A 17,596-nucleotide genomic window follows, 5' to 3' on the forward strand; every position below is an offset into this window, starting at 1 on the left:
CGCATAGCGTTCGCGCAAGCGTTTCCCGGTAAAGTTTGCGGTTGCATGAGCTGCAGGTGCTGGTTGGCTGCACTGTAACATATGGAACAGGGGGTGACATGGCGGGGGGGAGACTACACTTTCATATGTAAAGTGAGAACCAGCTTAGGAATTGGCTTCATTTGTGATGCAATAGCGTTATGGAAAGACCACGCATAGTTAGAACTCCCGAAGACCCGCGTGAACACGATGAGCGGCGACGAGAACTGCATTGTCAATGTGCAAAACGGCGTCGTGCTCAGGCCAGGCAGGACACAGCGGTTCCGGCCCAAAGTAAGCCATGCACAGTTAGGCGGCCTGAATAGCAGTGCGAATACGATCAGTGATGAAAGGAAGAGCAACGTCAATACGCCCAACGGCGTCGTGCTCAGGCTCGGGAGGATCCAGTTCAAGGTTACGTCACGTTGGGCTATCGGATCAGGTGATGCCACAGCTTCGCGGGGCAACCACTTTCACAGCGCGGATTAGAGCATATTTTTTGTTATGAACATTATGAGTTCAACTTACATGCCAGAGATCTAAGACGAGTAGCCGGCGCCACATTTTTGGACGAACGTTTCCTTAAGTACAGATACTAAATAAAGATAAAGGCGCCACGATAGACGACACATAATAGCAAAAGTACATAAATTCTCAAAAAATATTGTAAATACCGTAAAAATATTGTAGTGGTGGAAGTGCTGGGTACTAGACGTCCTGGACAACCTAGTCCTACCAGATCTTCGACGAAGCAGACGCCTGGCTGGACTACCACCAGAGCCAACAAGCATGGCCGACGCTCAAGCAGGCCGGTCAGCAAGCACCATCAAAGAAGGCATCGTTCAAGCCAGCCAAAGACCAAGGCAACCTAGCTACTGGACGCCGGAACCACGAATATTCTCAGGTTAAAGAGATGAAGAAGCGGATGACTGGCTGAGACACTACGAAAGAGTAAGCCGGCTTAACGGGTGGAGTCCGTCAGCGCAGCTTGTGAACGTTGCATTTTTTCTCGCCGGTACTGCTCTACTTTGGTTTGACAATAGTAAACGCTTGCTGACCACTTGGGAAACTTTTGTACAGGTAGTAAAAGCCTGCTCTGGCGACTCCAATTCCAAAAAGAAGAAAGCGGAACATACGCTTGCGCGCAGAGCCCAATAGCGTAGTGAAACGTGTACAACGTATATTGAAGAAATATTGAAGCTAAGCGAAATTGTAAACGCCAATATGTCGGATGAAGATAACGTAGGTCATCCGTTAAAAGGCATCGCTGAAGACGTCTACATTCTTTTAATAATGAAAGAAAACCTGAACACTCCTTCCGATTTCAGGCAGCAATGTCGCGCGTTCGAAGCTCTGAAGACCCGAAGGATCTTGCCGAAGTTCGGACCTTTGGACAACGTCACTATAGCTGCAAATATGGATGTCGCTGCCTGTGATGACATTGCCACGATCGTGCGTCGAATAGTTCAAGAAGACATAAAAATTGTAACAGCGTGAACACAAATGTAGGCTCTGCTCAGAAACAGGAACACTAACACACATAATGTGGGAATGCACCTCGCTCCCGTTCTCTCATCCCCCCGTCAGCAGCGAGACTGACTGGACAGCCTGGCTCAGTTCCGGGGACGTCGACCGACAACTTGAACTGGTGGACTGGGCGGAAAAGGCCAAGCAGGCCCAGGGCCTTACTTGAGCCCTAACCCTCAGCCACGTCCCTCATTACCCTTCCCCCTTTTAATAAATTTTATCACCACCACGATGCATACACAAAGTAACAAGGACGATGCACAAGCGCTTGTGTCTCGTCCTTGTAAGTTTGTGGATGCATGTGTTGGCGCTGTTACAATTTTTATGTCAATTATGCACCAACTCGCACGGAAAGAAGTTTTAATGAAGTTCAAGAAGATCTAGCACGACTTCAGGGAGTAGACCCTCGTTATCAGTGCGCGTTTAACGAGTGTATTCCCGAACCACCATTCTGGTCGCAAGAACATCGAGTGCCGACCACCTTCTGAAGAACCACACTTAAATAGCACGAGCTTTCGGTCTCTCCCGGCGAATCTCAGTCACCGCCAGTGTTCGCCAGCCCGTAGTAAAGCTAAGGAGTACTACCCAGCCCCTCCAGCACTTGTTTCAGATGTAGAATGGATTTATTTACTGTGAAAAGGGGTAGAGAAGATATGGGACGGTCCGAAACAGCCGATCACCCAAAAACTTCGCGCCGCTTCTTCTTTCTCTTCCACGCTCCTCCGGTGCGGCGTTACAATATCAAAATGGAAAGAAGCCTTTGTACCAGCAAAGCTGTGTTACTACCCGATGTAAGGCCAGTTATACCGTTGTTAGCGTGATAGATTCCATGCTCGCGCGCAGGCAATCTAGTCTTTCTCTCACTTCAGATGATTAGTGATTTCTTCTTAGCGCACGGGCCAGTTCGGACAGAACAGCATCATGCTGTGATTTCCGCGTGAATAAACTAGCTATTGTTTAAGGCAACAAACCCAACTCCAACGTTTGTTACATTTTGAAGGCCTCATCGTTGCAAAGTTATGTTACATGACCACAAGCAATATTTTAACGTATGCCGCCAATGACTCTTCAGGTTCTGTGCTTTTCATTATGAGCGGAGAAAATTTCGCCTCCTTTTAAGTCTAATATGAGTACTCGTAGTTTTTTTATACTGAAAGTTTAGGCACTTTTGTGAAATGTCCTTTTCTGCGAAATATACTTTGAATTTAATGAAGTTATGTTCATTTTATCGCGATAATGTCTGTGGGAAAGCCGGCGGTACACTATAGTTGCCAGCATTTCAAATTTCATTCAGATCAATGAATCCGCTATTAAATTTATCAACAAATTAAACTATTTAACTGTGGTTGTTAGTACAAATCAAAGTATTACACAAATTTCGTGCGCGAAAATTCCCTATTTCTCTAAAAAGTAAAGTGAACTTGCTAAATATAACGATTCTGACCGCGACGCTGGCAACATTGCGCTTACGCGTGTTTCCTTGGTGTCGTGTGGCGAGGCAGTAGTGCCCATATAAGTATGTTGCTCTTCTTGCTGCGATAATTGCGTCAACGTAATTGCAGAGAAGTGAACCACAGCTTCGGGACCGGCAATATCACGCGCAGTTGAGGAACAAGTCTGTTCACCAGCACAAGACACATGCGCGGTATATCCCGCAGAAAAGAAGAGGAAGATGACACCGTTGGAAACAAGCAGTGCTTGAACTGTCAAACAAGAAAAATCTGTTATAATCACGAGCAAGGGTAAATTATCATCGCAAACAATACCATATTTTTTTCCGATTATACCACCCATTGCGGTATAATTGAGCTCTCTCTCTCGCTCTCTCTCTCTCTATCTCCCATCCGTCAAGGCATATTATCGATCTCTTTTCTCACAAGCGCGATCAAACTCCCATATCCAAAAGGCGATGGTGTCACACGGAGAATATCGCCCACGAGATAAACAGAAAGGATGATAAAACCAGCAACTTAGCCTCCGTATGCAAGCAAGAGCTTTGCCGATTTGAAACAATATGGCTTAATGCGCAAGAGTAGGCTACGTGTTGAAACGCAAGTTTTGGAAATCTGCGCGGTTGTGAATCCCAATTCTTTCATACATCGTGGCAGGGAGGAAAGTCATAAATACTCCCACGACGGTCGCAGGTGTATAACAGAAATGTTAAGGCACTAGCGTTGGCACTGGCTAGAAGTTTTCTCTCCCGATCTCGAGCTCGTCGAATTGCTTGAGGGTGTGAAAATTCTCCTTCCTTCATGGCAAGTGAGTGCAAATCATGTTTTATAGCATTGTGGTTTAGACTACTACGCTACTCTGCAGTGCTTCAGTGCTCGTCGGTTTTCTATGCAAACACTGGCGCAGCCAGGCGCGCCGCTGCTCGTTTAACGAACCACCACCGTCTCGTTCGGAAGGACTTCTCCGATGCATGAGACAAGCAGCCCAGACCATGAACTGTTTGGTGTACCTCCATCCAGACGCGACTAGTGAATTCGCGGTAAGCGTTGAAAGTTTTTTTTTCGTTTTCTTATTTTCTTTTTTTCCAAACTACTTTTAAGTGCCGTTCAATTCCGCCGAAAATATATCCTGTATCTAGCCGCGTTCATGGCTGCTAGCGCACGGGAGACTCCGAAACCACGATATTAGAACCATTGAGAAATACTGCCGCGATCATCAAAACCAGTATACCGCGCATAATTCAAGCATGTTTTCAGGCATTTGAGATATACTAAATGGAGTTAAACTGACTCTACCGAAATGCCTCGCGCTGACTGTCTAGTCAGAGCTCCCCCCCGCACCCCCCCCCCCCCCATAAAAGAGAAAAGGAAGAGAAAAGCTAAAGGAAGAGAAAAACTCATGCGAAGGTTTGCAGTAGCACGTAAACAATAAGAAAAAAATAACGTACGATAACAGTCCCTCAGTTCACATAGATTTTCATGAAGTAAAAAAAAAAGAAGTAGTTTGCGTCCAGCTATTTCTCCTACATTCGCCCTTATATTCGTTTTCGCTGGTTTCTCCTTGTATTCCTGCAATCATGAGCATGTATTCGCAACCGCGAAAGGTCGTCGGTACGCCTGTAGGGTTTGCTCAGCCGAGCTCACGGCAGTCTACGCACGTGCGATTCCGGAACTACTAGGCCAGAACCGTTTAGAACTCGTTCTATATTGAGTCGCCCATCGTGATCAGGAAAACGCATTTATCGCGGACAAAACAAATGAGTTTTTAGGCACGCAGGGCCCTCTGGGCTGTACTTGTAGGCGTTAAGGTAGCCTCGCCGTCTGCGGTATTATCTGAATGAGCTATGTGGAATGCTGCATTGCCATAGTCGGAAGCTCGAATCCTTCTATAAGGTTTTTTTTGTGTCGTTTTAATTCGACGATGGTGAGCTTGAAAGTCGCCTCCTCCAGTCCACTACATCTGCAGGCTTGGAGTAACCGGCCAAAGATTCCGAGAGCGAGTGGGGCTATAGTAATCCAGGTACAACCAAATTAGGAAAGCCTACTAAGCTTCAACAAAACACTCCCTCTCCAGAACAGGAATTGGCCTCCCTGGTGCAGTATTCGGCGACTACCTCCCAATGGATTCCTTCAATAAATCCATGGCCCTCAGTCCTCAGCAGCTGCGGAGCACCTGACCAAGGCGGCGGTCAGACTTGTAACTCAGCAGGAGGTGCTAAGTGTATCGTGCAGAATACGCATGCGTCGCACGTATCGGCCTGAACTGAGTGACAGCACGAAGATTACGGCAACACGTGCCTGTGAATGCCGATGACTATATATACCCTGGGTATTTCCTGAATAAACGTTCTTTTCATTCTTGGATTCCGTCCAAACGATACATGGTGTCAGAAGTGGGGCCGCTGGATGAACGTAACCATTTAGAGCAATGGAGCTAGTCAAGCCACCGGAGTATCTGCGACTTTCCGGATCATCCGACAACATCGCGAAGAATTGGAACCTGTTCATCAGTACATCGGTCAGGTCAGTACATCGTATGCCCTCTTCGCTAAAAAATCCAGTAATTATATTTTGGTGCAGTTTCCGAGCCCGCACTGCTGTGTTGCCATTGCCGTTGAGTGTGCCCACGTAATTCATTCCTTGCTCATGCTATCAGGTGACGTTGAGGCTAACCCTGGTCCTGAGGGCAACGCTGCTGTACTCGCTGAACTACAGAAGCTAAACGCGGGACAGACCCTGTTGATTACGGAAATACAGGACCTCAAAACACAGCTGAACACAACAGACCAAACCATAGCAAGCCTAGACAAACGAATGGCCGATCTCGAAACGCATTACCAAACACTTCTTCACCTCAGAAACGATATTGAAATAATGCAGTCAACCACAATCGACCAAGCTAAAAAGATTAAAGAACTAGAAACACGCCTGGATGACGCGGAAAACCAATCGCGTCGGAATAACCTTATTTTCTATGGCATCCCTGACCCTGCTAGCGCTGAAACGTGGGCTGAGTCAGAAAAACTAGTCATTGATGTTTGCCGCAAAAATCTTGATATAACCTTGGAACCTAACGACATTGAAAGAGCGCATCACCTCGGAAATCATTCAGCCGACCGAATTCGTCCCGTAATCGTAAAATTCCTATCTCATAAAACCAAAGACGCACTGTTATCAAATGGCCGTAAATTGAACGACACAAACTACAGTATTGGAGAGGACTTCTCCCGCACCGTTCGACACGCGCGTAAACAGTTACTAGTGTTTGCCAAAGCCAATTCTAACAAGTACTCCTTGCGCTTCAAAACCCTGCACATCGGCTCAAAACGCTATGTATTTGACGCATCATCCCAAGCCGTTAAGGAAATAGCATAGCAATTGCCCCGTCACAAAACTTTAACAAATCGTCGACCCGCTCCACCGCACAATGTTCTCTCGTTTTCGATAATATTCACTAACATCCGTAGTCTTCTTCCAAAGCGCGAACTCATATCAAACATCATGTCGTCATCCGGGAGCAACATACTAATACTAACAGAAACTTGGCTAAATAGTGACGTAACGGATACGGAAATTTTGGCCGATTTACCCAACTTCGAAGTGTATCGAAACGATCGAAAAGGCAAACGGGGGGGCGGTGTTCTCGTTGCCATTCATCGAGGCATATCCTGCTCTATTGTTGACGTCGCATCCGACATTGAAGCTATATGGCTCATCTGTCGCGCTCCCCCCGTAACAGTTCTGCTTGGCGTTTGCTACAGGCCCCCCCAGACTAATCCAGACTTCCCACGTCATCTGAACAACATCCTTCATAAACTTGTTCTCACATACCCAAATGCCCGTATTCTTCTTTTTGGTGATTTTAATTACCCGGATATTGATTGGCAGAACATAGCTAGTTCCACAATAACGTGTCATGCAGAGGCGAAGAACTTCATCGATGTCTGTTTAAATTTTAACCTCACTCAATTAATTTCCCAACCAACCCGTGTCTCACGAGAATCAGCAAACACGCTCGACCTGATACTAACAAGCAGCCCCGAGAATGTATCATCCATCAGTTACCTTCCTGAAATCAGCGATCACAAAGTCATGCATGCTTTATTCTCACTTACCTCGACTCAAAAACAGACATCCGATAAAACGATACAACTCTACGATAAGGGTAACTATAATGCAATAACTGAAGAACTGAACACCTTTTTTCCTGAATACGTATCCGCATTTCACACTCGCTCAATTCATAAAAACTGGCTGATATTCAAGAACAAATTAAATCATCTCACTAATATGTTCGTACCAAGGATTACCTTTTATACTAATCGCAATAAACCATGGTTTACCCAGCACTTAAAACGACTCGAAAACAAAAAGAAACGATTGTTTCGTATCGCCAAACGAAACGACACGCCTGCTGCATGGGGGAAATACTTCGAGGCCGAAAAATCATACCTACTTTCTGTTCGTAACGCCAAGTACTCATTTTATCACAATGACTTACCAAACTTACTTATAAGAAACCCCAAGCAATTCTGGCAAGTTTTAAACCCAACACATCCTCCCGATATCAAACTGACGAATTATTCACATGAAGCGGTGACTGACCATGACTGCGCAGAAATATTCAACGATGCATTCACATCTGTGTTCACTACCGAACTCGACGCACCTTCACAATTACCACCCTTTAACTTAGAAACCCCCATGCCGGCAGTCACGCTCGTCGAAGAAGGCATTTCATCCATAATTCATAATATGAAACTTTCATCATCAGCTGGTATGGACCTGATTAATTCAAAACTATTGAAAAATGTGGAATCAATTTGTGCATCATATTTATGTCTCATTTTCTCACAGTCACTCTCCTCAGGAATTTTGCCTCTTGATTGGAAAACGGGGAAGGTCGTTCCAGTCTACAAATCAGGTAACAGAGACTCGCCCTTGAATTACCGCCCCATTTCATTGACTAGTGTGCCTTGTAAAATCATGGAACATGTCAGCTACTCACAAATCGTAAATTTCTTGGACCGAAACCATTTTTTTCACCCTTCACAACATGGGTTTCGTAAGGGCCTCTCTTGCGAAACCCAACTAGCGCTTTTCCTTCACGACTTGCACACTAATCTACACCGTAATATGCAGACCGACACCATCTTTCTTGATTTCACTAAAGCTTTTGACAAGGTTACCCACCGCCGGCTATTACTAAAACTCTCAAAGCTCAACCTACCCCCTAATATTCTCAAATGGATTGAAGAATTCCTAACTAACCGCTCTCAGTCAGTCTATCTTAACGACCATCTGTCTACATATCTCCCGGTTACTTCAGGCGTCCCACAAGGTTCTGTCCTCGGTCCCCTCCTATTCTTAATATATATTAACGACTTGCCCCTGCATGTTTCCTGTAGTATTCGAATTTTCGCAGATGATTGTATTATTTACCGCACCATTAATAACTGTCACGATCAATACACTCTTCAGACAGAGCTTAACAACGTACTAAATTGGTGTAATAACTGGCTAATGTCCCTCAATCCTAGTAAATGTAAACTCATGTCCTTCACTCGTCGTCACAATCCATATCTCTTTCATTATTTAATTTCTAACACACAGATTGAGCAAGTACAATCATATAAATATCTAGGAGTCACCCTCTCTTCTAATCTATCATGGCAGGTTCATATCGGTAACATCATTTCAGCATCAAACAAAACACTCGGTTTTCTAAAACGTCACCTTCGTCTTGCCCCACCACATGTTAAATTGCTCACGTATAAATCACTTATAAGACCCAAATTAGAATATGCATCCCCCATCTGGAGCCCACATCAAGCATATCTAATCACCGCATTGGAGGCTGTGCACAATCGTGCTGCGCGATTCATTCATTCCTCATACTCATATGACGCCAGTGTTTCATCCTTGAAAGCTACATCCGGACTGTCACCCCTCTCTTTTCGTCGTCGCATTGCTAGCCTCACCCTTTATCCCAAATTCTTTTATTCTCCTCTCAATCAAGCACGGTATATCGTCGCCGCATCCCGCATATCTCACCGCACCAGTCATCCCCTTCAAGTTGCCCGCCCACTATCACGTACTACTACGTTTTCAGCTTCGTTATTTCTTCGAGCAGCCACGGACTGGAACGGCCTATCCCATGACATCGTCGCCATCGCTTCAACACCTGCTTTTCAAGAACGCGTAACAGATCACCTTCAATGTTAAATCGCCATCGCTGTTTGTCTTCCTCATTACAAATGTAATCCCACCCCTTATGTAACACCCCCTAAAATGGGGGCCTTTAAGGAATAAAACTGAACTGAACTGAACTGATCCAGAAGGTCGAACTGTTCCTACAAGCGACAGCATCTACGAAAGAACCAAAGTCAGAAGCTGTCAAGGCTGCGCTGCTGCTGAGTGTTGCTGGCGACGATGCACTTGAGGTTTTTAACAACTTCGCCTTTCTGGAGGCAGAACGCAAGGATGATTACACGACGGTCGTGCGGAAGTTTAAAGAGTACTGTGAAGAACAGCAAAACGAAGTCTATGAGAGGTACATTTTCCGTTCAAGAACCCAGGACGAAGCGGAGCCCTTTGAGCATTTCCTGCGCGACTTGCGAAAGCAGTCCCGAAGCTGCAACTTCGCTGAATTAACCGAGTTAATGATCCGCGACCAGGTTGTATTCGGTGTACATAACCCCAAGTTGCGGGAAAAGCTCATCAAAGTAAAAGACCTGACGCTAGCCAAGACAGAACAAATCTGCAAGACTGCTGAACTGTCCAGCCAGCAGAACGAGGCATGGGCTCAGGCGGAAAAACAGGTCGCGTCGGCAAAGAAGCGTCCGTTTAAATGTGCAACCGCTCGCACGAACGTAGTAGGTGTCCGGCGTTCGGGAAGACGTGTTTTGTATGTGGTGGCGCCAATCATATTGCAGCGTGTTGCAAGAAAGGGTCTACAGTAGGCGAAGTGGTCAACGTGCAGGACACTTTCGACAGCCTTGATGTAAAAACTTGCAGTGTGAGAAACTCGACCGACTGGATCGTAAACGCTAAAGTGGCCGGCCAGGATACCTTGTTGAAAGTAGACACAGGCTCCCAAGCTAACTTGCTGCCTTACTCGGTCTATCGGAAGTGCAAAGGGATGCAAAGTTTGAAGCCGATCAGTTCCATTCTGCGGTCATATAGCGGGGACCCCATCAGACACTTCGGTGTTGCGTCGTTACTAGTCTCCATAAAAGATCAGGCTGGCAGTTTCGACTTCTTCATAGTCAAAAAAGGCAACCAGGCAATACTCGGACTATCTACAAGTGAGGCGCTCGGAGTGGTCGCGAGGTCAGTGGATGCAGTCAACACTAGCGCTGCCGACGAAATACTGCAGGAATTTCCTCAACTCTTTCAAGGAACAGGCTGTGTTGCCCGCCAGTATCGGATGGTATTACGCACTGGTTCGATACCTGTAGTCCAGCCAGCGCGGCGCGTACCTTTGTAATTATAAGAACCACTGCGGGAGGAGCTGGACCGCATGGAACGGGGCGCCATCATCACGAAAGTGACAGAACCAACGGACTGGGTGAGCCCGCTTGTTATTGTGCGTAAAAAGGACGGCACACTACGTGTATGCATTGATCCTAGGCATATCAATGAATGCCTGAAACGTGAGCACTATCATATACCTAAACGTGAAGACATTGAGGCTGAGCTCGCCGGCGCTCAATATTTTTCCCGCCTCAATGCGAATTCAGGTTTCCACCAAATTGCTTTGGATAACGCCACATCAAAAATATGCACATTCGGTACGCCCTTCGGTCGCTACCGCTTTCTGAGGCCGCCCTTCGGTGTCGCCTCGGCTCCTGAAGTCTTTCAAAAAACTTTGAGCGAAATTTTTGACAGGGCTCCGGGGGTGCGTGTATATGTAGATGACGTTCTTGTCTGGGGCGTCACTAAAGAACATGACACACGCCTTCGGAATGTATTGCAACTGGCAAAAAACGCTGGCTTAACTTTTAACGCAAGCAAGTGCAAGTTCGGGCTTACTGAAGTTGACTTTTTGGGTATGTCATCAGCCGAGACGGAATAAGGCCAAATGCCACACTGAGCATGTCCCTTAAAGAAATGTCGCAACCAACGGGCAAAGCGGCAGTGCACAGAATGTTGGGCGTTGCCAATTACTTTGGGAAATACATTCCGAATCTGGCAGAAAAGACGCAATTTTTGCGCAGTCTCATCAAAAAGGACACAAAGTTTGAATGGTCGGCCAACCACGCAAATGAATGGACAGCCATCTGCACATGGCTCAGCAGCGCACCTGTGTTGGCTGTTTTCGATGCTGCCAGGGAAAGTAAAATTTCTTCTGACGCTTCTAAAAGTGGACTAGGCACTGCACTTCTACAGCTTCACGGTGACAGCTGGCGGCCTGTTGCGTATGCATCACGCGTTATGAATGAGACTGAGCGATGATATTCGCAAATCGAAAAAGAGGCAATGGGCATAAGGTTCGGGTGTGAAAAATTTGACCACTTCGCATACGCGCGTAAGATAATCATAGAGACCGACCACCCACCACTGCTAGCCATTACATCCAAAGGAATCGGTGACATGCCGCCGTGTCTTCAGCGGTTTTTCATGCGCTTACTGAACTACCACTATGTGCTTGAATTTGTACCAGGGAAGCAACTGCTGCCTGCCGACATGCTCTCAAGGTCGACGCCCATCAATCACCCAGGGGACACGAGTGGCTCGACAGAAGAAATAAGAGGTCGACGCAATTGGTGCAATCTCGGACCTGGTAAGCAGAAAAACTCTTGACCGCTAAATTGCCGCAACTGCAAGTGACCCGGAGTTACAAAAAGTGATGCGCTACATCAGCGGCAGCGGCAATCTTGATGGCGGCATGAAACCTTTTGCTACTGAGCTGTCACTAATAGAGGGAGTGGTACTAAAAGGAACCAAAGTAGTTGTTTTAAAGTCGATGAGGGACGAAATACTTCAACGTCTACACGAAGGGCACTTGGGCATAAACAAATGCAAAGCACGAGCCCGACGATTAGTGTTCTGGCCTAGAATTAATGCAGATATTGAAACTATGTTGAAAAGTTGCGCCGTCTGCCGAAAGTACGCATACAGGCAGCCAAGCGAGCCTTTTACGCTCTACCAACGCCGGGTCACGCTTGATACAGAGTCGGCGTTGATATCTTTCAGCATGGGGGAAGCTCGTACTTGTGCGTGTTCGATGCGCAGTCAAACTTCCCGGAAGTGGATAAACTGGGCGACACCACGTCGAGCACGATCATTGCCAAACTGAGCTGCATTTTTGCGCGATATGGAATCCCCGTCGAAGTATGCAATGATAACGGCCCCCAGTTCGCGTCTCACGAGTTTGCCACCTTTGCATCCAGGTACGATTTCAAGCACGTGACATCTAGTCCTGGCTTTCCACAGTCCAACGGACAAGCGGAGAAAGGCGTCCAGATAGTAAAACGGATCATGAAAAAAGCACAAGAAAATCATGACGACTTCTGGCTGGGCCTGCCCAGCTACCGATCTACACCACTGGAGCACGGTCGTTCCCCGGGTGAGCTGTTGCAAGGCAGGAGACTACGAACCAGGCTTCCAGACTTCAGCTCGCAACCTGAAAATCTTGCGTCTAAGCATAGACAACTTGGCGCCCACAAAAAGGACCTACCAGTACTCCGAAAAGGGGAGGTGGTGTGGATCCGAGATAAAGCATGGACCCGCAAAGCGCAGGTCGTGGGACCGGCAGCGCCGAGGTCCTATCGCATTGTTATTGAAGATGACCAAGTACTTCGTCGGAATCGGAGACACCTGATTCCAACGCGTGAGCCATTTCAACACCATGACCTCGACAGCGATGAGCCGGAAAGCGAGGACGACCAGCCGGTAACATCCCCAACTGGAGTGCACGCAAACCCGACTCAACTTACAACACCGATCCCAAGATGGTCTAGGCGGATAACTCGTCAGCCAAGACGGTTGCAGTACGACCACAATTTCAATCAAGTGCATTGTGTATCTCGGCTTTATTCAGCTGTTAAACAGAGAAAGATGTATCGTGCCGACTACGCATACGTCGCACGTATCGGCCTGAACTGAGTGACAGCACGAAGATTACGGCAACACGTGCCTGTGAATGCCGACGACTATATATACCCTGGGTGTTTCCTGAATAAACGTTCCTTTCGTTCTTCGATTCCGTCCAAACGATACACTAAGAATCTCTGGGTCCGGACAGGCCGCCTATGGAAACTGCCCCTGTCAGCCTTTAATTGCCGAACTCTGTCGAGTGAGGCTAGCTTAGCAGGACTCTTTGAGGAATTATCAAATCATATCATATGAGGAACACTAAGCACAATATAATTATGAACTATCAGACATTGTTTGGGATATCATCGGCCTTATTGAGATTGCAAGAACTGGTGAGGCTTATACATTGCTAAATAACAGCCATGTCCTCTGCTATAGAGGTCTCCCTGATCAGAAGCAATACCGGGTAGGATTCCGGATCCTTAAGGATATAGCGGGCAACATTGACGAATTATACAGCATTAATGAGAGGGTAGCTGCAATCAAACTTAATAAGAGGTATAGATTAAAGGTAGTACAAGCCTACGCTCCAAAATACAGTCACGATGATGAGGAAGTAGATCAGTTTTATGGAGATATTGAATTAGCGATGAGAAAGGTGCAAACTAAGCATACTGTATTAATGGGTGACTTCAATGCAAAAGTGGGGTAAAAGCAGACTGGTGAACAAGCAATTGGCAACTACGGTGTCGATTCTAGGAACGCTAGAGGAGAGATGGTGGTAGAATTCGCAGAAAGGAAGGAGCTTCGAATAATTAACACCTTTTTCAGGAAGAGAGAGAGAGAGAGAGAAGGGAAGACAGAAAGGCAGGGAGGTTAACTAGACTGAGTCCAGTTTGCTACCCTACACGTGGGGAGGGGAATGGGGAGTGAAAGAGGGAGAGAGAGAACTTAGGTATAGGATGTCTACAGTCTGGCACTCAAGTCTGTTTCCCTCAGGTAGCGAAAAAGCGCTCGAACTGCTTTCTGGGCCATTGAACTATGAGGCCAGGCCCCCAAGATCTTCGCTTCCGTAAATGGCCTGTCATCCAGTCTATTTAAGGCACACTGGAGAGTCTCGCGTTGATTATCGAAGCGAGAACAGTGGCACAGAAGGTGACTGATAGTCTCTTCACACTTGCACTTCGCGCACATTGGTGAATCCGCCATTCCAATACGATAGCTGTAGGAGTTGGTGAATGCTACTCCTACCCACAGCCGACACAGCAGTGTTGCGTCACGTCGTGGAAGGTTCGCTGGTAATGTAAGTTTCAGTGATGGGTCGAGGCTGTGTAAACGACACTTAGAGTTCTGAGGTGTATGCCAGCAACCTAACGTGATTGTACGAGCGAGACTGCGAAGCTCTCTTGCAGCGTCGACTCTGGATAAAGGTATAAGGAGTGTCGGTGAGCCAGCCTGGGCACGTCGGGCAGCGTCATCGGCGAGGTGATTACCAACGATGCCACAATGTCCCGGCAGCCACTGAAATATGATATTATGTCCTCTTTCAGAAGCGCAATGGCAGGTTTCGTGGATTTGTGACACCAGCTGTTCATAATTGCCACGTCGTAAACTTCTCAAGCTCTGGAGGGCTGCTTTCGAGTCACAAAATATTGCCCATTTGTTGGGCGGTTCTTTTTCAATGTATTCGACAGCAGCGCGAAGAGCGGCCAGTTCAGAGCCTGTAGATGTCGTTACGTGTGATGTCGTAAACTTGATGACGACCGATTGAGATGGTAGAACAACGGCGCCCGTAGAATTTTCCGAGACGGAACCATCCGTGTAAACATGAATTCGGTTAGAGTATGAACAATGCAGAAGTTCCAGTGTGATCTGCTTGAGAGCCGCGGTGGTCAGGCTAGCTTTCTTCACTATTCCTGGAACAGCAAGGTACACAGGAGGCTTCTTCAAGCACCACATAGGGGATGGCGTTCTTGTTGCGGGTGAGTGCCTCAAAGACAAAGAGTGCCGGTTAGCCGCAATTGATCTGGAGAACGCTGCCCTGGGTCTTTTCTCAGGCAATCGAGCGAGATGGTGGTCAGGGACTCGGGATATATGGCGAACATGCACCCGGAGCGCGTCGATATCTATATAGGTCCTTATTGGGTGGTCTCTAGCGGTGGCAATTGTTGCCACGGTTGAAGCACTTCGAGGTAGCCCCAGACATGTTCGAAGGGCTTGGCCTTGAATGCTCTGTAGGACATGGATGTTAGTTTTGTTAGCATTGGACAGCACTGGTGTGCTGTATCGCAAGTATCCCAGGAAGAGCGTCCTGTATAGTTGAAGCATAGATGCCACGGATGTGCCCCACGTTTTACCGGCGAGAAACCTTAGTATGTGGGAGATAGAAGTAAGCCTCTTCTTCAAATATGTGATGTGGGGGCTCCATGAAAGGTCTCTGTCTATAATAACGCCTAGGAATCGGTGAGTTTTTGCGTAGGAAATTGGTTGGTGGTCAATAGAAATGGGGTACCAGGTCATGGGCTTGTGGGTAAAGGCGACTAAGGCGCACTTCTCGGTCGAAATGCTGAGGCCTTGCGCACGCAGGTACGATGATGTTAGGGTCACTGCTTTTTGGAGCCGTGCACGCACCTGGAGACGTGTAACTGCCGAGGCCCATATGCATATGTCGTCAGCATATATAGAAAGGTTTACTGTATGTGGTAGAACGTCGGCAAGGCCAAGGATTGCAAGGTTGAACAAAGTGGGGCTAAGAACCCCACCCTGAGGGACGCCACGGTAAGTGTAATGGTCAGCAGTTCGGCCATCTGCACTGTGCACAAAGAAGGATCTTTTGAATAGATAGCTCCGAATCCACCGAAACATGCGTCCACCTATTCCATTATTTTCCAGGGCATCAAGGATGGCTTCATGCGTTACATTATCATAGGCGCTTTTCACGTCGAGGAATAGTGCAACCGATATACGCTTGTGGTGTTTTTCCTGTTGTACAGACGAGACTAGGTCGATGACGTTGTCAATAGAGGAACGGCCTCTTCTAAAACCAGCCATGGCATCGGGGTATACGTTGTGGCGCTCAAGATACCATTCTAGGCGGGTGAGAATCATTCTTTCCATGACCTTCCCAACACAGCTGGACAGCGCAATGGGTCGGTAGGACGCTAGGTCAAGTGGCGACTTTCCAGGCTTCAGGAGTGGTATCAAGCGGCTGGACTTCCACCGCTCAGGAACGACGCCATCATTCCATGACTGGTTATAACATTCCAGCAGTCTGCTTCGGCCATCTTCACCTAGGTGGCATAAAGCAGCGTAGGTGATGCCATCTGGTCCTGGCGACGATGAGCGCCTGCATGAGGCCAGAGCAGCGTCCAATTCCTCAAGTGAGAAGGAGACATTCAATTCTGGGAAGCGTGTCGCAGGAACTTCACCCAGAATTTCACTATTGATGGTGACCACACTGCCCGCAATCTTCACACAGAAATCTTCGGCTATATCGACCTGTGAGCGGCCTTGATGGAGGGCTAGGGCTGAGAATGGGTGTCGTTGCTGTGGAGACGAGCCAAGGCCGCGCACCGTCCTCCATATGATAGACAGAGGCTTGCGGGGGTCAAGTGATTCGCAGAACGTCTTCCACCGTTGTTCCTCCAACCTGTCCATACGACGTTGGATTTTCTTCTGTATACGTCGAGCGACTCTAAGGTCATTAATTGACTTCGTGCGCCTGTATCGCCTCTCGGCTCTTCTGCGAATCGTTCGAAGTCGCTCAAGTTCCATGTCAAAATCCGTACGTTTTTTCGCAGATGTAAATGTGTACTTAGACGATTCCAGTACACTTGTAATAAGGTTTTCAATGGTGCCGGTAAATCCTTCTTTGCATGCCTCTTCCACCTTTGTCTTATACGTTGACCACCTTATATATGCTTGTCGGGAAGTACAAGAGGAGAAGCTTCCAAATCCATTGATAATTAAGTAGGTGGGAATATGGTCACTACCATGAGTCTCGATGTCAGAGAACCATCGAACATTTTGACCAAGTTGCCGTGACACCAAAGTCAAGTCTAGGCAACTGCTATAGTTCGCACCACGCAAGTACGTCGGACTGCCATCGTTCATAATGCAAAGTTCATGGTCGGAAGCAAATTCCACAAGTTTCCGGCCCCTGGAATCTATTCTGGAGCTTCCCCAAGCCAAGTGATGAGCATTAAAATCTCCTGTGATAATCCAGGGTCCAGTAGTTGCCGTCAGGATGTCTCGCAATCGGTCGCCGTCGAACCGACTATATGGGGATATGTAGACGCCGATAAGGGTGAAGGCCACTTTATTCTTTGTAATGCGGAGACACACGTATTGGTTTCCATCATGAGGCTGCACTGAGTGGGGGATGTAAGTAAGTTCTGTACGGATGTAAACAATTACTTTGCTGGGTTGCCCGCACGTTGACGCCATGAAGGCTTCGTATCCAGAGAGTCTTAGCGCTTTCGACACGTTCGGTTCACATATTACCACTACAGGAAATCGGTTCGTGAAAACGTATTGGCGGAAACATGAAATCCGTGATT

General features: G+C 47.3%; 1 protein-coding gene across 1 annotated transcript; it reads left to right on the forward strand.

Moving 5' to 3' along the window:
* Nucleotides 1–228: 228 nt before the first annotated feature.
* Nucleotides 229–6,621, forward strand: LOC140219014 (uncharacterized). The gene is made up of 3 exons (XM_072288853.1): nucleotides 229–312; nucleotides 749–881; nucleotides 5,488–6,621. The coding sequence occupies exons 1-3, from the start codon at nucleotides 229–231 to the stop codon at nucleotides 6,369–6,371; spliced, it is 1,101 nt and encodes a 366-aa protein (XP_072144954.1). The 3' UTR covers nucleotides 6,372–6,621.
* Nucleotides 6,622–17,596: the final 10,975 nt, after the last annotated feature.

The sequence above is a fragment of the Dermacentor andersoni genome, chromosome 1, assembly GCF_023375885.2.
Source record: "Dermacentor andersoni chromosome 1, qqDerAnde1_hic_scaffold, whole genome shotgun sequence".
Taxonomy (NCBI): Eukaryota; Metazoa; Arthropoda; class Arachnida; order Ixodida; family Ixodidae; genus Dermacentor; species Dermacentor andersoni.

Bases quoted from the DNA above. Each gene is read 5' to 3' on its own strand.
- LOC140219014 (XM_072288853.1), top strand. From the start codon at position 229: ATGAGCGGCGACGAGAACTGCATTGTCAATGTGCAAAACGGCGTCGTG. The intron at 313-748 runs GTAAGCCATGCA...TGGACAACCTAG, and splicing joins CACAGCGGTTCCGGCCCAAA to TCCTACCAGATCTTCGACGA. The intron at 882-5,487 runs GCAACCTAGCTA...AACATCGCGAAG, and splicing joins CAAGCCAGCCAAAGACCAAG to AATTGGAACCTGTTCATCAG.